Source organism: Corvus kubaryi, unplaced genomic scaffold, assembly GCF_017639235.1.
Source record: "Corvus kubaryi isolate FWS band 111438036 unplaced genomic scaffold, C.kubaryi_AGA036_p1.0 74, whole genome shotgun sequence".
Lineage (NCBI taxonomy): Eukaryota > Metazoa > Chordata > Aves > Passeriformes > Corvidae > Corvus > Corvus kubaryi.
This window is the reverse complement of record NW_024582061.1, coordinates 12025283-12047705: the sequence shown is the minus strand read 5'-3', so window position 1 is coordinate 12047705 and position 22423 is coordinate 12025283. Positions and strand designations below refer to the sequence as shown.

The 22423-nt window shown below is 39.4% G+C and overlaps 1 protein-coding gene across 1 annotated transcript; it reads right to left on the bottom strand.

Moving 5' to 3' along the window:
• Positions 1-1429: 1429 nt before the first annotated feature.
• Positions 1430-20819, bottom strand: HCFC2 (host cell factor C2). The gene is made up of 16 exons (XM_042050711.1): positions 20614-20819; positions 18630-18778; positions 18087-18247; positions 16817-17025; positions 16248-16332; positions 15120-15223; positions 14345-14533; positions 13051-13236; positions 12501-12604; positions 11329-11485; positions 10146-10346; positions 8870-8940; positions 7512-7649; positions 6007-6192; positions 5284-5569; positions 1430-4366 (listed from the first exon to the last, which is right to left on the bottom strand). The coding sequence occupies exons 1-16, from the start codon at positions 20777-20779 to the stop codon at positions 4341-4343; spliced, it is 2418 nt and encodes an 805-aa protein (XP_041906645.1). The 5' UTR covers positions 20780-20819; the 3' UTR covers positions 1430-4340.
• Between the last annotated feature and the right edge of the window lie 1604 nt (positions 20820-22423).

Here is a 22423-nt window from a genome sequence, read left to right as displayed (position 1 = left end):
CCTAGCATGAGGCACATAAGGATGGAGTAAGACAAAGGGGCCCAGTAGCTCACATAGAGCTCTTGGGCCTTCCTGCCATCCTAACCCCTCTTCCAGGGGCTCCAGGTGCAGGACAGCAATTCTCTGGCTGAGCTCCACCACCATTCATTCATGCTGGGATCCAGCTGGGTGCAGCAGGTGCAAGATTCTATGGACCAAGAGGATTTATTTTAGCTCATCTTCCTGATACTTTCAGCTAACTACTGGAAATTATAATAAAAGGGATCTCCACTTCCAGATCAGTAGCAAACACCCCAAAATGAAGATCTCACTACTGTTAACAGGAGGAGGAACACACTCATTGCTCAAACAATGCCAGCAGTCAGTGCTCCACCCCTGTCCTGGGAATCTGGAAATGCTTCAGTGTCAGAACTGGAAGCCACAGAATAAAAGCCCTGATGTTTAGCTCACTAGAAATATAAAGATGCCCTAGGGACCAGCTAATGCAATAAAGAAAAAATAAATAAATCCGAGTTGTTTTTAAGATAAATTCATACAGCAAATTCAAATTTGCCTTCAAGAGAAAATAACTCCTACTCTGAAAATCTTATTAACAGAAAGAAAACAGCACGAGGGGATTCTCCACTGATGTTTTAGGCTTTCCCATTTGTTTTCCACTAATGCAAGAATCACAAGAAACAGGACAACAACCACTACTACAATAGCTGGGAACACAAGGAAGGAATCAATCTGAAGCAGACAGCTTTTAGCAGTTTCTCATGTGAAGTCTCTTAAGGAGGTCTAGAAACAATCCAGCAGATCTTACAGTTCACTTGCTCCTCTCTGCTCCCAGCAACACATGCTGCTTATTCCCACAAGAGTTCCCCATAGCTGCCATAAAAGGTTAGCAACTTGCCCCAAGATGGTGTCATTTTGAGCAGAGCTGGACACGAACACAATTCAAATCCTTGGCAGGAGCCTTCTGAGCACGCTATGTGCTCACACATCTTTTTAAAAAACTGCAACAAAGCAACACCAAACTCTTTGTCACTCACTCTCAACAACAGCAACATGACCCCTGTATAGACAGGGGAAATAATGTCAAAATTTCAGTTCAGAGGCCACAGCCTGCAAGGCACAAAGGCATGGAAGGGGGCAGAGTAATGGTGAGTGCACACCAACTGCAGAAGATGGGGCATGGGTACTGGAGAACCTCAACTAAGGAAAAAGCTCATGAGGTAACCAAGAATTAACTTAGGAGACAATATTTATGAAAGAGTAATGGTATTATGACAGTGCTTATCACTAAAACCTCTTCCCCAACTCAACAAATTTACTCACTCTTTTCTTTGCATCAGAAATTCCAAGTTTGTACACGTACACCTCTGAAAAAACAGAAATTCCAAGTTTGTACACGTACACCTCTTGAAAAAACAGACACACTTCAGTATTTACAATGCATTTGATAGGACAACCACTTTATTACAAAGAACAAACAATGCTTCAAAATAAGACTAATCAACTTGTATTGTACAAAATGTCAGTTTCCTTGTAGAGGTCATTAAGTAACAGGCTGTAAGACTAAGTTCACGTCAAATTCGCTATCTTGAAATACCAGATAACAACAGTAATACTTATTACATCTTCAGAGTTTATGGCATGATCATGTGCTCTACTCCAAACTACATTCAAAAGATATTGCTATAATTACTTTGAAAACACAAAGTGTAGGTTATTGTTCACTTCATTTCCACTTTCACAAGAACATTCTGAAGATGAAGCTGTAGCAGTGTCTGCCGTAACTGGCACGACTGTCCTATGCTTACACAGTCACAACCTCCCTAAGGAGTTTAGTAAACCTGGACATTTCTACAATATGGATACTGTAATCTGATAGATTTCAGCTTCTGTTACATCTCCTTTAGCAGTATCTAAAATAAATGGATAACATGGAGTCTCAAAGAGCTGGTGTCAACAGTCTTCTAAACTTTAAAATCGAACAATCAATATTTGTCTGATATCTAGTTGATAGGCAAACAGGTGGGATTTAGACATTATAAATACAGTTCTAAAAACAGACCACAAAGTGTATTTTACAGTGTGTACCACAATTTCAGTTTAAAGTAAAACTGTGAGCAACTGAAGAGTTGCATATGATCACTCTTCCACGTCACCCAACTTGGACAAAAAAGAGAAAGTGACATCTTATGTCAAGTCAGCTGAAGAAAGCACACTCACAAGGAAATGATACTTTCATTGAAAACACCACAGTTTTACCCTTTGGTAGTCGTGACATACCCACTGAAAAAAGAAATTGTGCAAAGCATGTGAAACCAAGTGCAAAAAAACTCCACCCAGACACACCCAACAGGTTTTATTCTTAAATAACAACTCTACAATCACAGCTATCAACCAACAAAATCAAAGCCACAAGTGTTTTCTCTAAAGGCTTCTTTCACAGTACTAATAAGAAAAACCAAGTTCTATTCTTCTAGTTGACAGTTCATGTGTATGGTACTTTAGTTATCAGACAGTATTGGTAGTGAGATCCTACCTGACAAAATGGACCATTAAAACACAAATATCTTAAAGCCAGTTAACTTCAGGAAAAGTCCTATACATTCATACTATAAACACTGTTTAAAGTGAAACTGGGATATCTGTCATTGTCATAAACACATGATTTTTCTCTGGAGTCAATCCACATGTGTTACTCCTGTGCCACAATTAACACTATTATAGCCATTTATGGTCCCCAGCACTTTCTAGATGCTATTGTAGCATGTGATGCATTGCGATAATTAAGGCTGTATCAGCACTTCATTATAACCCTGATTCTCAGGGTAGCCAAAACTTGGCTATTAAATCTGCTCTGGGATGCTAACTCTCTAGCATTTTAGTGATACTTCTCCCACCAAACCAGGCACATCATTGATTTTAGTTTCTATATTTACAAACGCTCTTAAGACAAATTTAACTGGAAGAGGCAAGAAATTCTACCTTGATGTATAATCTTTTGGCATTTGGGGCAAAATTAAAGTGCAAAGTATAAACTTCATTGCACAGTAAATAATTTAGATTTTATTTTAAAATAAATCTTATTTAGGTGCCTCAATCTATTCACCTAGTGACCTTGTCCAACTCAGCCATTTTCCTCTACACTTTGGTAAACATAGTTTTATATATAGATACATAAATAGCATTTTAAATGTTTACCTTTATTTCACTACCGTGAACAAATTTTTTCTTTTCGCATAGGAATGGATCCACCTATTCCTAGAAGTAATGCTTGTTGATTTTATCAGCTAGCTAGTTAATGTAAAATGATGCATAGTAAACGGGAGATACTGAACTTGATTGGCAGAATATATTGGTAAAGCAAACAAGCACTTAAGAAGATTAACTGGAATAAATATGTTGAAAGTTGCCATATAATATGTGCAAAATTGCTTACCATGTATTCTAAACTTTGGTTAAAATTTTCAGATTGAAGTTTTACAGAAACATTATGGAAGAAACACAAGTGATTATTAACACAGGAATGAGGTAAGTTATTATTAGTGCAAAAAGCAAGCATATGCTAAAAGCAAAGCATATGGATTAAAAAAAAAAGGAGAATGAATCTCATGGAAGTTTTAATACAAGACCAGAAAGGTCTCTTGTAAACATTGGTATTTACAAGTTTAAGATTTGTACAACTACAAAAGAATAATTATAAGTAATAGTAGTGCATTTACAATGAATTTACCTTTTTTTGTAATAAGAGCAATGGATAAGTTTATCTTTTTCCTTTTAAATTTTCAGGGGATATCTTTCAAGATTAAGATATTTGTTACAAATAGTAGAAAAAATCATTTCTTTACAAAAAAAGTATATATTAAAATATTTATACATTTTAAGTTACTATATAATAACTGGAAATTTTTGCCTTGTACTCAGGCACCACAATGAAGAATGTGGTATAAGGAACTGAAACCAAACAGAATTTGCTCATATACCAAATCTTATGAATTATCTATGCAAGATCTGTAGAAATCATGGGGAATCTACCTCAAATACTACTGCTTGTGCCAATTCTTTTATACGTTTTTAATTTGAAACCATATTATTACATTTTAACTATCACTACCAAGAAGAGCTGCTGGATAGAGTGTGATCCTCCACCCCACCACCTCTGATATATTTTCTATATGATACTCATACCTGAGCAAGGCTCTATAATGTTGATGTGTCAAACGTAAAAAAGGTTATATATTTTTAAGGTAAAAACAATGCAAAAATAAAATATTTGTAGCATTTACAAATAGTACAAGAGTTACATTAAACACTACATTCGAAACTTGGGATTTATTAAGTCGTTTCTACTTTGAGCCTGATGTTTTCATGTCTGCAAAAAGAAGGAGACATTGTTAAATGTTTCGTAATTTCACATGGCGTACACAGTTAAACACTTTCAAACAAATACTGTTTCAGAGTTCTGGGATACAGCTCATGGTCAAAACCCCTGCCAACTAAAGGGTTTAAACAGCATTGGAATAGTGAACATCATAGAAGACAATTTCATTGTTACTCCCCAACTTAGAAAAGCACATACTAAAAACCAAGCAGTGGAGCATTCAACAGGTGGGTCCCAGCCCACCAGCTGAGGTCAGCTACCCCCACACAACAGTTCCCTGCTGCCCAAGGGGGTGGGCACTCTGCCCTTCCTACCTTCCTCTGTGCCCACAGGACCTCTTGCTGAGCAAAGCCAGCTCCCAACAAAGCTAGGCCAGAAACAGGAAGGAGTGGGATGAGAAGCTGGCAAATTTCGCTTTGAGACCCTGGATTGGCTTACTTACAAGGTGAGCCAGAACTGACCAGGCTAAAACTAATCATTATTTTCAGTGAATCCATTCCCATTCCCAAATCACCATGAACCAGTACAAATTCAAGGCCAGGGACAAGACAAAACCTCTTCTGCCTGTGATACAGACTTTAAAGTGTACATGCATCACAAAAATGCACCTTACATCACCTGGTGGAATTTTTTTTTCATTTAGGAGGCTGGAAAGACTGAAAAACCCCCTGATGGCACTGTATGTCATGTACATAATGAGCATTATTGGATTACTTCTTATTAGATTAAGAAACTTTTGAGTTGAAGTGAATCCCAGGGAAGTAAGAAGCAACAACTAGAATTGCATAAAACTCCCATAAGGAACAAAACAACATTTCAAGAAGTTCACATGCAGTGCTGTGTTGGTTCTGGAGTCACAATGCACAGCTCCTGCCCCACTCAAATGCTGTATGTGACAGTGACTTTACCTTGGAGCCACCGAACCTGCGTGGCCGGGCCGTAGCCTCTCTCGTTCTTGGCTGAAATCCTGAACACTATGGCAGGCCGGGAGGTGTAATCCACGTGGGCGTTGGATAGCTGGGCAGCAGTCACTATACAGGAGGTTTTAAGACCACAGTATATCCTCATAAATACAAGTTGACTTGGATTTTCCTGTAATTGTGTGGAACGGATGGCTAAGTAGGCAGAATATTCTAAAATATTTCCAGAGGGTGAAGCAGGAGGCTCCCAAGAAAGATGAATACAGTCGACACTCTGAAGAAAAAGAGAAAAGTATGATAGTATGTAGCTAACCATAAATATATAAACAATATTAAAAAACCCCAAATTCTAAAGATTATGTGAAAATTCTAACCTATCATCACCACTCTGGAGATAAGGATGTCTTTCGACATTTTTTTAAGAAGCGTGGTAAACCCCTATAGATCTAAGGATGCAAGACTAGAAAATCATGGGGAAACCATCAGATGATTGAATGTATATCTGCTAACATGATCCATAAGTCTTAAAATAATTCTTTTTAGCAAATATCTCAAAGAATATCATATCAAGCAGAGTTAACCAAGTAAGCACTGGGCACTATTTTATATGACAATTTAAACTTAAAAATAACCCCAACAACAAACCAACTCTAACCAAGAGATTTGACCAGAATTTTAAACATCAGAACCAGAGTTACCTATATTTCTCACCTTGGTGATTTTGACTGTTGAAGGAGCTCCAGGAAAACCTGGAATGCACGTCTTGAATTCACTGATTTTACTGAAAGGCCCAACACCACATCCATTAATTGCAGCAACTCTGAACCTGTACACTGTGCCTGGAAACAGATCCTGTTTCTTAAGTAATCTGTAGTCTGGTACATCTGCACCTTCCGTCTGAAAATAAAGCAACATTTGTGTTAATTTTAAAAATGTTCTAGACACAATTAGCCTAAAAATGTATAAGGTCGTAAAATGAGATTAATCTCAGTTTAATTGAAACTGAAAATCTATTTAATACTGTTGTACTTACATCAAAATTTATGAAAAGGTTTGGACTGAGGCACTCTCTCACCTCAAAACAGCTGATCTAAGATGCAGTGTGAGACTACATCTCTAGACCGAAAGATACCCCATTTTTTCAGTCATTTAAATGAAAGTGCACCTTGTGGTTACTTTTACTCAGGAAAGTAAAAATAAAGTAGCATTTACAACTACATAAGTTATGATTTAGTTAACATAATCTTCTGTCATAAAAAAAGAGTTTTATTTCAAAACCAGTTATTCCTAAAGTTAGGAGCTGCAGTTCAATGTGCAGGTAACCAAAATGTTTTTAAAGAAAAGCACTGTAAGTTAGTAACAAATAGCTTCCTGGAACATTGTGTGCTACCATACTTCCATGATTAAAGTATGCATTGATGCATCACTGATACTTAGAGTGGAACTATTTTCCTTTTGAATAATGTGTAAGAACCACAGTCCATGTTAACAGTGTCAAATGCACTGTGCTCTTTAAAACTAAGACATACGATATTTATAGTGAAGCTTTCAAAGAAAGGTTTCTGTTATTTTGTTTCTGTCTCAAGAAGACATGATTTTTGTTTCCAGTTCACTAGGACATCACTAATTTACACTTTTACCATCAAAACTGTTAACACCTTTGCAAGTTTCACACTCATAGTTTTCATGTATCAACTTACATGTACAAAACCTTAAGTTAGAAAGATCTAATACAAAAGATTCTACAGTTCCAGATCTAGTCTTTTTAAACAGTGATGTCTTACTAGTATCTTTAACAATTTTTATGCAAAGATTCTGGGAACAGAGAAGAAATGGAAACATTTCAATGCTGGACTGAAATAACATATTAAGAAATTGTGGGGTTTTCAGTTTTTAAGAATTTTTATTCATTTGAAAGCTTAGTAAGTTTAAAATTGTTTCCTAAGGCAAGAAATAAGAAAAGAGTTAGCAATAGCAAAATAAGATATTTTGTATTATCATACATTAACAACAAAAGAAAATTCATCCAGTTTAGGAAATAGTAAAAAGAGATCAGAAAAATACATGTGGAACTACTGGTCATAAAATACAAAACTCCTACAAGCACCAGCATCTGCTGCAGTATCAGAAAATCCCACATTTTGTTGTGAACTGTATAAGCAACAGATTCTGAAACAGGTATGTGCAAGTTACATCAGAGAAGAACCAGCAGCTACCTTGCTATTGATGTTCAGTGTTTCCTCTGGCAGCAAGTAGAACTGGCTCACCACAGCACTGTTGTTCTTAAAAATTCCCACATCATACCACCGGCGGTCCCTGGCTTTCACCGGTGCCGGCGGCCTCTGGGGAGCTCTCTAGTATTTGAAGAACATGTCATGTAGATTACCCATACTTCAATGCCATGGAAAAAAACTAAGGCTCTAGTTTATTTAAGAGACAACCCCCTTTTATACCAGTGTTACTTTCTTATGCTTCAAATGAATATGCATGTGTTATTCAAATACCGTGCAAAACCAACTGGTTCTTATAATTGACTTAGACACAGTCTGTCATTTAAAAAGCAACAGCTGGGATGTCACATCTAATATTCTAAACAGGGAGGGGAAGAAGTTTAAAGCTGTAGAACTAGGTGTCCGTAGCAGTATGTAGTTGTGAGTTAATTTCTCTCAGAGGTCAAGAAGTTTCCCAAGGTGGTCCAACATCAGCAGCTCCCCCTGGGGCTCAGCTGTACCTCAGCCCCACACATGCTCCTTGTCAGGCCCTGCGGAACTCGCCTGCAGCTGAGAACAGCCCTCTGCTGTGGCGCGGGGCATTGGGATGCAGGGCGTGCAAACTGCTCCTGACTGACCCAGAAACACAGACTGGCTTTCTCGCTGGTCTCCAGGCACCAGGGAGGGCACTTGCACAGTCAGGTGCCCAGCACAGACAGGCCAGGATCCTGCTAGCATGGAAATGGGGCAGGAGCTGCAACTGCTCTTGGCAAAAGCACCCCAACCCTTTAGTTGCAGCTGCTTCTCCCCATCCTCAGTTCCTCGCTTTTGGTGGCAACAGTGGCACCTTGGGTTTGTGTATTAAGTTGTAAGCAGGTGAAATAGGAAGCATTTACTTTTTCAGGCAGTATTTACAGCTTGCATAGTCAGTCCCCATCTCCTCTAGGGAAAAACATCAAGATGTCAGTTAAGTTACGTTTCAAAACTATAGAATCAGCAGCTAACACTAGTCTGATCTAATACATACTTCATTTTAAATTCAGTTGTGCATACAGAAAAACTTTTTACATTTGCACATCATGCAGCAGACCATTCCACTGTGCCAGTTGATAAAAATGATTCAACAGCTGAAACACGTACTTGGATCTCCTCCCAACTACACAACTGCTCCTCAGAGCCACATCAAACCCACACAATGCAATTAGTTTTACAACAGAAATGTTTACCCCTGAATTATTCACTTCAAGCTCAAAATAAACATTGCTTTTCTTTCAGAAATACAATTAAAGGAGAACAGAAGAGCCCTTACAACTAATCAACAGAACAATAGGTAAAGCAATTTGATAATACTTTTTCAGACTTACAGAGGAGTGTGAATCATTTGTCTGTCCAGTATTGACCCTTGCTGAAGGCATGACGTAAGCAGTTTCAGCAGCTAAAAGCAAAAAGTTAAATTTTAAAAACTCAATCAGTAGAAAAATTTTAACACAAAACCCACAGAGTATGAAAGTTGACCTTAATAGCCATTTGTAAGCATTTGTTGCACAAGAACATCTCAGACCTCTTTTGCATGCAGTTCTATTTATAACACAAACTAATTTTGGCTTCTGTCATATTCACAGAACAATTCTGGGAGTCTGGCATTGGAGGCTGCTACAGATAATACAAACAGAAGGCAGGACTCAGAAAATCCTAAAAAGTGACAGGATTATGAAATCAATATAAAATATTTGCAAACAAATAATCTAAACACCAGATTGAGGCACATACTGGGGACATTGTATGAATAGTCTAAGTGTGAAATCTTAATTTGATGGCATTGTTTCTGACATCAATACAGTCTGAATTTTGAACATAAGCAGTTAACCTATAAACAATCCTAACAACTGGGAACAGAGCATTAATTAAATTTAAAATGGAATCTTAAAAGAAAAAAAAAGATTAAGCACATAAGTAACACAAGGAAGTATTAGTATTCTATGCTTGTGGTCCTGGGTTTTGCTTTTAAAATATAATAGTGCTTGGTAAAAATTATACTATGCACACAACATCAACATCAGAATACAGTTCTTTAGTTAACACTTAAAACAACAACAAGCACAGCCTGTTGATATTTGTCAAAAACAAGACTTGAAAAACTACCCATTTATTTTCTGCACTGCTGCTTATTTTGGATATTTCCAGCAGACTGTGAAGAAGCCAGCACATCTGACTAGCAGTGAGCTGGCCACATTAACAGGCCATATTCATTACAGAGGTCAGTTGCTTAAAATCAAAATCATCTGAGGTTACTATTTTAGTCTTTTGCTGACAAAACAGACAATCATGAATCAATGAAAGCAAATGTGCAACGGGCACCAAAACTGGCTGCCACTGATATTTAGAAAATGTACCTCTGCATAAATGAAGATTTTTCACTTACAGGAAACGTGATTTACAAATGCATAGAAGGAATATCCTGATTTTAAAAGATGTATAAATGCTAGCAGAGGTCATCCAGGCCGCACAAGGTCTTCAATGCACAAAGCCCTATCTATATCCCAGGTACTACTCAAGACGGGAATCCCACCACACTAGAGGAACTCTGATGGCCTTAGAAATATATGGCTCAAAATACAGTATGTGAAACACATTTCAAACCTTCAGATTTTGAATTGAATGTTGTTAGTGAAGTTTCATCTTTAACAACTGCCCCATTTGTACTTGATGATTCAGTTTTAACAGCCTGCTGGGTTACCATAGTTTGTGTGCTGGAGACAGTACTGGATACAGAAGCATCAGGATTTACAGTTTGTTTGTCCAAGTCATGTAATTCACCTACATTTGCTGATGTCTGAGCACCTTAAAGAAAAAGAAAATATTAGCCAGAATTCAATATTGATAACACAACACATCTCAACTTGATCTAATGGATTTAGTTTCATTTAAGTTTAGCTCAGAATTAGGTTAGAACAGGTCTGATTATATTGATTGCTAATGCCTACTTTAGGTATATAACTGAACAGAAGTTTGTCTACACAGTCATAAACAGATGTATGTAAACAGTTATTTTAGGCTTGCTGTTCTTTATGTATTTGGTCACCAAAAAAAACTAATTTGGGAAAAAAACTGCACTAAAATAAAGCATCCACATAAATCAGTATCACAGAGTAGTAACAATCAATTTAACATTAACCCCTGTAGAAGTCTGTTTCTCATTTAGCAATAAGAATCAAAATTTCCACATCTAATTAAATTACACTGTGAAGAAAATAAAAATCCAACTACCTGTAAAATACATTGAAGTAAAATATAAACAGATAAGGTGATTAAGCCTGGATTCACTACACTGAACCTAAGGCATTTCAGTGAAATGCATAAATCAGAGCCTTGTCATCTTTTATTTCCTCTACAGTCAGAGAGAAACATGCCTCTCTCTACGTTGCCTGAGATTTTACATCAGCCAATAGCTTTTCACTGCTAACAGACAGACACATTGTCAGTTTGGAATTACTATCACCATAATGTTGTAAAATGTTATCTGTCCCTTTTTATTTGATGCTAAAAATGACTATTTATGTTTAAAGAGACACGTTTGCCATCATAATAATGAATATATTGAGAATTTCATGTGCCTTGCAACACTTCAAACAAGTTAAGATTTCAATTTTCTTCATATATTCTAAAAATATATTCAGTAATAACTAACACAAGTTGAGTTTTTTAAACTACAAAGGACTCTTAAATAATTTTAAATTACAAGACAGAAACAATCTTATTTTATGTTTTTGAGATGAACTTTAACTCTCACTTTTTAATTACTTTTTTTCTATAGTCATCTTACTTGAAGTACAAACAGGCAAAAGAGAAGGGGCATTTGATTCTTTGAATCCTGTAGCATCTGCGTGGTTTTTCATAGTCTCCTGTGTAACCTTGTTTTCAGGTGCTGCAACCTTTTCTTTTCCTTCTACTTTTGAATTGGATGAAAGGGAAACTTGGACCTAACCAAAACAACACATTTGTTAAACTGCAAAGTTCAGAAATTTCAATTGCAAGCATGGCATGAAAATGCTTGCTCATAAACAACAATACAAATTCCTCCAAGAATTCCCCCTAGTACTTTAAATTAGACCAAGAAATCAACCTCTCAACCCACCTTACCTTAGCCATTATAGAACAGAGACTCAAACACTGAGTTGACTTGGACTTGTCCCTGACACACACTAAATTTTATCTGAGAGTAAGCTCATGTTCTATTGTCATTACATGGAAGTTCATTGCTGTGTACATTTAGTCTACTGACAGGACTTTAACAGATGAGGAAAATCCCAATTACAGAGGCTTTCAACATTTGCTTTCCTGACATGTACTTGAGATATTTCTACTCTTAGTGAAATTTATAGTATTTCTACATGTGTTTTCTCCAGGAATACATAACGGATCCCATACAGATCTAAGACTTCACACAACTAAGAAAAGGTCCAAAGTTCTAAAAATGGGATCCTTTAGCCAGAGTTTGTCCTCATTCTTTCTGTTAAATTGGCAAAATAGCGGAACATGTACACACACAGACCACAACCAGACAGATAATAATTGGATTTAACCTGCTGTAGGAACTTACAACTAAGCAGACTAGCATAAAACTAAACTAGACCAACGAAGAAGGAATATGCCTTATTCCTTTTGCTTCCCACATTAATGTCACCAACATTTTCAGGAAGAATAATATTCCTACTGGTGTCAGGCTCCCAGTTAGCATTGTGGAAGGCAATACACTTGCAATTCCTTTCTTCATTAACAAGAAAAGGACTTGAAAGACTGTCTCTCAATCCTAAAAGCAAAAAGTATGTAAGAAAACAGACAACTACTTCAGCAGGTGTCTTTTTGTTTTATTTGTTTTTTTTTTTCTAAGATCTAAAAATTATGCAGGGAGTTTTAAAACTGAGGAAGTGTTCTGGCAGTTCACTACCTTCCCATACTGTTTTGACACTTAAGCATTTTTCAGTTTACACTTACGTTATTAGGAATGAGATTATTTGTTTGGCTGGGATGATCCACCTTCATTTCTGGATAAGGGACACTAGGCAATGATGGCGGACTTTGATGTAGAGAACAGCCACCTTGCATGCAAACAAAAGCAAATTCCCATCAGTTATGTAAAACTTCATATTATGATGGTTGGAACCTATTTCAGTAAGGAAGAGGGAAGCCAAAGTTGCCTGAAGGAAAACGTTGTTGTAAGCCTGAAATGAAACTGTATGGCCAAACAGTCAGATAAAATCCCTTCCTCACTGCTTCCTTCCCCAGATTGTGGCCAGCATTCTACAAATACCTTCATAACTCAGACAGCTGGCCAAAACCAACAGAAACAAGTGAAAGGGGAATTTTCTATAATTATGCTGCAGGCATTTGGGGAATAACCAAAGAAACAGGGTGTCTCTCTGCAAAGAAACAGGGTCTCTCTCTCACAGAATGGTTCTTTACAAAACAAACTCATATTTATTACTTATGCCACCCTCCAGTCTGCCTGCGCACAAACATTAGTGTAACGTGATCTGACTGCTACCTTGTGAACTCAGCACAGATGTCTCAGGAACGCCAGTACCAGGAATTCCAGCCACCGGGGGCACTGGTGAGTCAGCATGTAATTGAAGAAGATATCCTTCAACTGTAGGGACTTCATCCCACTTCAATTGAAAAGAGTTGGTTGTAGCTCTAATCAGTTGTACCTGTGATGGTGCCAGAGGTCTCTCTACAAGAAACCAATAAAACACAGACAGCATGTTAGAAATTGCCCTCCCTTACCAGTTTATTAAATATCTGCATATTGCAAGCAAAATCTTTTTTCACTGATGTACAATATATACCAGATTCAACAAGAAACCACTGTCAAAGGTGGCAAGTCAAGTCAGAGAATCACAAAGTGTCTTTTTAAAGTGTTCAAAAATGCTCCAGTTTTGATGCTTTGTTTTTAATGGTTCTTCTGCTGCCAGTAGGTCTTTGGGTTGTAGCTACGTCATCGAAGGGATTACAGAGGAAGGACTTGTGCTTTCCTAAAATGCTGCAGGTAGCTCTTTGGCTCCTAAAGCTTTACATATTCCTCTAATTCACAAACTAGTCCTCTTCCTTTTTGCTTGCTCTGTGTAGCTGAAGTGAGCTTTCCCTCTAACAACTTCTACACAGGCTGAAGCCTAGACATGATTAATGCCAATGGCTTGCTCCTCTCACATGCCTCTATGCCTGACTAGGCTGCAATCTTCAGCAGCTGCTACTCTTTTTCATTTTCTGATTTTCTGAGGGAAAAATGAAATGGGAGAAAAAGAGTTCTAGTCTAGTTCCCTCTCTCCCAAACACCATCTCAGTGTCCTGCCATCTATGCGGCTACCAATGAGTGATTAGTGCTCCAGAATTCCCCTCACTGCCAGGAACAATTTGGGCCCTTCTTAGATTGAAGAATATCTTTTTGCAGTCCAAGAGATGAGGAAGCATCAGCAGCAATGATCCCAAGAGAAGAAGGGATTTGGTGAAAAAAGTACGTAGTAGCAGAAAAGATCACTAAAAAGAGAGACCAGGAACCCTGAGTTTAGACAAAACAGCCTTTAGCATCTTGTGTCAACTGACTATGGCATGCAGTGCAGAATTCAGCACAAAGTTCTTTCAGCGGCTTTAAACAAGCCTTTCTCATTTTTTCATTTTAAGTAATAACGTTTAAACAACCAGCAGTGAAGCACGATGTTAAAATAATCTTTAAAATGTAAATAATCTTGGAGTTTGCTACAGCTTTAATGTTGTGATCATCAATCATGCGAGCTTTCCATATGTTAATAAAATACACAATGTATTATTTATTTCTGACTCACCAGTATCAAGGTACCAAAGATCTTTGCAGCAAACTTGATTGTTCCAAGCTTTTCTGTAACCATCTCTACCACTCCAGATATACAGACGAGTGCCAACAGCTACAGCACAGTGTCCTGCTCTTGGCCCTGGTAACAAGTTACTTTTGTCCTCCTGGCAATCTGAGATCAGACCTATCCATTCTGTGGTATCTAGTAAATGAAACTCACAGCATTTAGTTTCTAGATGTTTTCCAAAACAAGAAATAAAGATGTTAACACACTTAACTGCTCAGAAAAAAATGAAAATAAATCACCTCTGTTTTTATAGACAACTGCATTTAAAACTGAAATACTACAAAGAGAAGGTCACTTTCCAATAAGTGTGCAAGATAAAATCAATTAATACAGGCTGATTTTCTGACCTCTGGTTATCTCTCTCAGGCAAATAGATCAGAAGTTGAGGATTCAGGGATAGTACTATCATGCTTAGAAAAACCTCATTTCAGAATCTGTCTCTTGTGTTCTTCTACAAATGAAGAAGGAGCATTTACATTATTTAGTATTAAAGTTGTATTAACAAATATTTGCAGACGCAAATCTGCTGAATCTTCAAAGAAAAATAATAATTAAAATATTACTTTTCAAGTAAGATGCAAAAAACTGGCAACTTCTTCAGTCAGCCACGATTACAGCTATGTATCCTAAATTTTTCTCAAGGTCTTCAAAACAGTTACTCTACTCTGTTAAGAAAATGTTAATTCAAAATGCCCACTCCCAGAAAGGCAGAAACACTGACCCAAATTAAGGTAAGAAAATGAACCGGTGCATTTCCATTCACCATCAGAAGCAGAAATTTCACCTCCTGCTGACTGTGGAACCCATCCACCAAAAACATACATTCTGAAACACAGGAAAAGAGGGAAGAGGGGAAAAGAAAAGAAAAGCCAGTTAATATCCAGATCTGCTGCATGTGCTCTCTCAAACTAGGACAAAACAGAAAATTTCCAGTGTTTTACAGTTTTGGTTCACAGCAAATTTTATTTGTATCTATCCTCTTTAGGAAGTACGGTTGCAGATATCTACCTTCTAAAATTTTTGAGTAAATTAACTGATTGAAAAACCCAACCACACAAAAAAATCCTGGAAGCTCCTCATGCAACTTCCTAGAAATAGAAGTGAATACTGTAACATTTAACAAAACACCAAACTGCTAACGCTCTCCGAAAATCACACACATACAACAGAATTTCTACAATCCTTTACTGCAGACCCCTCAATAAGTCATGCTAAAATGACTGGCATCTAACTCAGATATCAAAATTCAAAAATATAATGCAGGCTACAAACTACTAACATTTTAAGTAAATAATAAAAAGCTAAGCTGTTGCATCAGAAGATATTAAGCTTTCATATTTCTTTACCCCCTTGCCTCTTTCTCCTCACACCAGCTTGCAAATTGATAAAAAATGCACTGAAACCCATGTTTAAAAATCCATTTTATCAATACTACCTGCCAAAACAAACCACACTGGCAAGAAGCAGAGTAATGAGGAGCAGACTACAGAAAAAGCAGGGAATAGTTTGGCCTGGAACTAGTTTTAGTCTTTGAGCAGTTTCTTTGCATATCTACCTCATCTGTGTCACACACAGAGGCACTCAAGCTCACTCCTGACAGAGCTTAGGCCCAGCTGAGGCTGCCCCAGAATGCACAAAGAAGCCCAGAAAGCTGCTGGTGGGTTGGGCAGATTGTCCTGCTGCATGGAAACACTGGCAGTTTGATACCCTTAAGTTAACAGTGGTACTGAAACAGCAGCAGAAAACTATTCTACAGGGCTGATGTTTATACTGAGCAGTAGTGGATAAGCATCATCATTCTCCTACTAGGTGTACCTTTCTAGAGTTGAGCTTTTAACAACAGACATACTTGTTTCCTATTACATTGGCCGTATGGAGACTGCGAGGAAGTGGTACTGTCCCTTTGGTTTCTGGTCTTGACCAGGTCATGGTTTCTAAAAGAAAGAGAACAAAATCCTCAATAAAAAAAAAAACAACTTGTTACTACATATTTCAATACCTGGATTTTAGGAGGGAACATACCTCTAATATTCAGCAAAATAAAATGCCACCTTCTTAAGATGGCTACTTTAAGAAAAAAGGTGCAACAACAAGCACTTGGAACTTCTTTTAAAAAAACACAGGAAATAATGAGAAACTAACGGTTTATCAAGAACATATATTATGGTTTCACTATGGTTATTCAACTTTGTTCCTTTAGAGTGCTTTAAAGACTATGATAACCACCTCACAGTGTGCCTGAATCAGGGAGGATAATATATGCAAACAACACTGTATCTATTTAATTCCAAATATTACAAAAGGCTAACACTCTGGTGTCTCAATAATATCTGCACCACAGCATGCCATTAACCATTCTATATTGCAATTTTTCCCCTCAGCCAGCAAGCACTGACTTCTGCTGGCAAACCAACTCACCTATGTCAAGTTCCCAGAGATCATTAAGCCGACAGCCACACATCCCTCCAAAAATATACATCTTTGGGCTTCCCACATCTTTTCTGCAGTACACAATGGCTGTGTGAGATTCTCGGGGAGATGGCAAGATTCCTTTGGTCACAGGAATGCTCCAGCCAACCACGCCAGACCCATGTTGCAGCTCCAGTTCATAGAAATCATTTAAATATCTAGGGTATTATTGTCAAAGTATGAAAAACTCACTTATAAGCATGATGACAAGTGCGCTTTAAACCCTGACCATTTCCAAGTATTACAGACTTCTGTCTTGGGAGGGTGTAGAGTTTTAAACTGTCAAAACATTTGATGCATTGTGGACAGTACCAAATCTGGATTTAAAATGGATTTAAAACAAAAAAAATTAACAGTTATAACTTGTTGCCTCTAAGAAAACACACTCTCTTATTTGCTACACTTTATTACATGAAAGAAACATTGAACACTGGAAAACAACATTCCTTGCAAAAATTGCTACATATGGACACACTTGCAACAAACTGCAAAGTTGTGAGAAATACATGATGACAAGAGATACTAGAGATTGATTTCTGCAACTCTAAGGCAACAAAGGTGAGAAGAAGCTGTTTGTTTTCTTGTGTCTTCAGGCTGGCCAACAGACAATTACCCATTTGTTGCTGAATCTATCAGCAAGTTATTTTTAGATAATGGTGTTTGAATCTTGGCATTCACACCAGATACCTCTTGTTTACTGAGCTTGAAATTGCCAGTTTATAGCTCAGTGGATATAAGTGCTCTGAACTGCAGGTGAATGTGGATATAAAACTTCAGCATTATAGCACAGTTTGCTGACAATAAAGGCAACTTCAGCTGTTACTGTAAAAAATTTCCAGATGAATTCATAACTGTTTTTCACAGCGATATAGAAGAAACATCCATCATGAATTCCCTGATGACTCACGAGACTTTGCTGATTGAGGTAATTCTAACAAACAAGCCATTCTTAAAAACATCACCCAAAATACTAGGAAAAATACCAAAGCCTACTCAGGTTTCCCTACAGAAGTGTCAGAGCTGTCAGTCAGTGTTTCATATCGTGAGATTAGCAGAAGGAATACTTAAGCTTCTTCGCATGTAACCCCTTCACTGCACAAATAATCCAACTTGGAGTGCTTGGTATGCAGGACAGCCTGCCTAGAATGTTCCTTTTCAAAGCTGTCATATCTAGTAATTTGTTTTTAAAGCCATTAAATTCAAAGACAAATCAGCATACCTGGGAACGTTATTATTTGAATCTTCACTTTCATTTGCCAGGCCACCAAATAAATAGCACTTGTTACCATATAAAGAAAAGCTGTGGCCAAGCCGAGGACAGGGTGGTGATCCATTTGAAGGAGCTTGAGGTTTTACTTTTTTCCAGAGCCATCGACTTGCCTTGAAGACAAGAAAAATATATTCAGAAATAATTTCATTTATAGTCAGCCATAACAAATAAAATTAATATAATATTAACACTTGTATATTTTCTGAATTATTTTTAAGGGAATGCTGGGCTTTTTTTAGGACATACATTAAAAGAGACATGTAAGAGCTAACCTTAATAAAACATTAAATATTTTATACTTTATAGACGGAAGCCTCTATTTCAAAGCTATTTAGAATAAACTTTAGATTCTGAAGAGGGAAAAAAAATCTTTCTGAAGAAGAGCAAAGCCCATCTAACTTTCCTGTGCAGTTGGTTAAATAAAACATGTTTGTTCATAAACAGATAAATAAACTAGTTCTGAAAACCAAAACATTTTCATACATTTCCTACCTGCAATTCATATAAATCATTGCTATATCTTCCATATTCAACCATTCCTCCAAAAACTAGTATTCTGGTACCATCACAAACAAATCCGTGTGCTGCACAGCCTGGAGGAATATCTCCCCTTACAGCAGGAAGGAACCACTGATTTGTAACTACAGTAGGAAAAAAAAAAAAACAAAACCAAAAACCAGAAAAAAAGGATAAGAAAAATATTTTGAACACTGAAATACGTATTTTTAAACACCTCTGCTTTCTAAAGAATTACCTTTTATTTGCAGATAACTGTGAATGGGCTACTTGCTTCACACTAAGTTTTAAACAAATTCTTATTCTTTTTAATAAAAAGAAAAGCAAACACCTCTATCAAACCAATGTTACTCAGTATATGCATGAGCCCATGAGGTTACTGTAACTAAGTCAGTCATGAAGGGTAACCCAGCAATTTAATAGACCTGCCAAGAATAGAGGCTAATGGGGAACACAAGTGCAGTTCCACACAAAAGAGATAACCACGCTAACTCAGAGGGAGCTAGCCCTAGAAACAGAATTATTAAAGCTACAGCAGCATGGCACTGTGCCTGGACTTAATAGCCCTATTCAAAATCTAATTACACTGTTCTAGGACCCATTTTAATATCCACAGAGCGCCGCACTGATACGTGGGAGAGGAGAGGCAGACAGTCAAGAAAAAGCAATCGTTTGATCCAGCAGCAGCATATTGGTGTTTAAAGTGTTCTGGAATTTAAGCATTACAGGGGACAATGTCTTCTTTTTCCTACACTGTTTTGTGAGCATGAAGAGGAGAAGTATGAAATTAGAAGCTTCCAGTGAACGTTGCGGTAGGGGATTAAGATGCTCTCACTGTGTGCCGGCTCCTCGAAAATCATCACATGCATAGCAAGGGCCATGGATGACATCGCACACTCTGGCAGCTCAGGTCATAACCCTGCATCTTAAACCCCAGAGAAAAGAAAGGTCAGTTTGGGCCAAACACTCGTCCAGAAACTGGAACAACTGAGTCACGATCCGTTCTGTCATTGCTGCAAAAGCAAAATACCTTAAGCAGAAAGTCTGGGCAGAAAAAACCCAAAAAGTCATGATCAGACTCACTCAAAAGGCACCCATCAGAACCTCTGTTCTGACAGGAGTTTTCTTTGGATTACTTCTCAGAACAGAAAGGTTAAGTGATTTTTTTTCCGCCTCCCCTCAAAAAATGTGATTTAAGCACAGTAGATTTTGAAGCTATCAGAGAAAAATCTGCCTGGAAAAACCTCAAGCAGCCAACACTGGCTGACTGAGAAGCACAGATCAGTCCCTTAACTCTCCCGTCTCGGCCCAAACCCTGAAATTACATGCAAGTTTTCCAGCCTCATTCAGCGTTCCGTACAGTAACTATTTAGGCGTCTAATCTTTCACAAATAATATCGGTCTCGGGCAGCTTCCTGTTTGGAAAGGCTCCCGATGCCAACATGTTCACTTTTCCAAACAACATTCCCATTCCAGCGCGTCCAGCTCTCCTGAGCCGCCGTCACCAGAGGGAAGGAGGGGGATCCGGACACTCGTGGGGACTAATCCCGCCTGCCGCCATTCAGCCGCGACCTGCCAGGGGAGAGAGGCTCCGCACCCCTGCGCGAGAGCCGGGGAAAGCAGAACAGACCGAGACGCACCGGGAGATTCTCCCGGTCGCTCTTCCCCAGGGAGGACCACGAACCCCGCAGCACCAGCCAGGGCGCAGCACTACCCCAGGGAAGACCCCTGGCCCAGGCGTGTTTCCCGCCCCGCCATTTCGGCTCCAGGCAGCTCCTCAGCCTGCCGGCCGCCCCCTCAGCCGAGCCTCCCGCGGGCAGTGCCGGGGGAGGGCGGGAGGCCCGGGGGGGATCCCCGGCGCCGTGCGGAGCCCGGTGCCACCGGCGGTCGCAGACGGGACAGCCCCGCCGCTGTCCCCCCCCGCCCCGCCCGCCCCGCGGCGCGGCCCCGCCCCGCGCACCCGTGTTGTAGACGTGCAGCTCGTCGGCGATGCCCTCGTTGCCGCCGCCGAAGATGATGAGCAGCTCTCGGATGGCGACCGCACGGTGCCCGTGGCGGGAGCGCGGCACCGGCCCCGTGAAGGAGGACACCCGCCTCCAGCTCAGCCCGGCGGCGGCCGCCGCCATCTCAGCGCCGCTCCCACAACGCACCGCGCGGCCGGGGCAGCCCGCCGGGGAAGGGGGAGCGCTGACGTGAAGGCGGCGGGTCCGTGTCCCGCCCCGCGGCCGCCTCCGCCGCAGCCCCGGCTCGGCACGGCCCCCTCCGCTCCCGCGGAGCCCCCGGGCTCGGCCGTGCTCCGACGGGAGCCCCTGTGGAGGGGCTTCCCGCCTGCAGCGCACCCCGCCCGAGGGGTGCTCCCTCAGCTTGGGGCACCCGCTCTCCCTCCGAGCCCTCAGAAACGTGTAGCACATTATGGGGGTTTTTTTTAACTGGCTAGTGGTAGGCGAGGCAATGCTGCTGCCTGCGAGGTGTGCAGCGAGAAAGAAATGAATTGCTGTTTAAACACCGAAGGTTGAGATTAGCAACCGAGGTTTCGGTTCTACAGCTAGCAGCGGGTGATGTGAGAGAATTCGAAGGTCTCGTTGTGCAGGAGAGAAGCTGCTCTTTCCTGTGTGAGAGGGGTGTTGTGTGAGAATATATAAACGTGGGAGGCTGAGGGGAATCCAAAGAGGGTGTATCTGGTGCTAAAAGCCTCTTGTCAGTGTTGAGTTCTACATAGTAAATTCTGATGCTGAGATGTATAATTGAGGTTGGACAACAGGAGAAATTTCTTCACAGAAAGGGTGATTAGACATTGGCATGGGCTGCCCAGGGACGTGGTGGAGGTGTTAAAGGAAAGACTGCATGTGGCACTTACTGCCATGGTCTAGTTGACAGCGTGATGTGTGGTCATAGGCTGGACTCGATAATTTCAGAGTTCTTTTCCAACCTGGTTCTGTGAAGGTGTTACTGCATTGCCAGTAATCCCGAGGGTTCTGCCAGGTGAAGGAGCCGGTCCCAGTTCTGCAGGCTCATATGACGGTGCTGCTTAGATCTGTTCAGATTCACATAGAAATGGAAAGGAATGCGAAAAAAACATAGGTGGATTTTGGTAAGCATGAGCTCAATACAAATTAAATACCACAGCACAGAAAAATACTAATAGTTGTAGCCATCTGCACGAAGCGCATAACTGTATGTATAACTCTTCATTTATTTTTTGTTCAAGCAGAAGATGGAATCCTGTGCAAAATCAGACTCAGATAATACAGTTTGGGCCTGTTTGAGACACACGGTTGAAAATTCACATTTTTGGCTCCTGCAAATGGAACAGCAATTTTAATTTGGAACACTAAAGACCTTTTTAAAGACCTTTACTGACTACTACTCATAAATTTTGCACTGCCTCACAATAAAAATAAAAAAAATAGTTTAGAGTTGAAGATATTTATTATTATTCCTTTCAGTACTCATGAAAGTCTTGTGACAAAACAATGTTCATTCCTAGAAGGGAGGGACAGAATTCAAATAAAAGAAGTGCTGTAGAAATAAAACTGCAAAAGCATTCCAGGAGAGCTTAGGAGGCAGGGTATCACCATGTGCTGGTTACCTTGATCTAAAATCCTTTTCAATGTAAACCAAACCTGTGGATTAAATGCTCAGAGATTAGGAAACAAGATGATTCAAGTCAAAATGCATGTTCAGAGTTGACTTTTGCAAGTTTCCCTTAGCTTTTGACTCTCAAGAACTCTGCCAACAGACACTGGAAAAACTTTGGCCTTCTGTTAGAC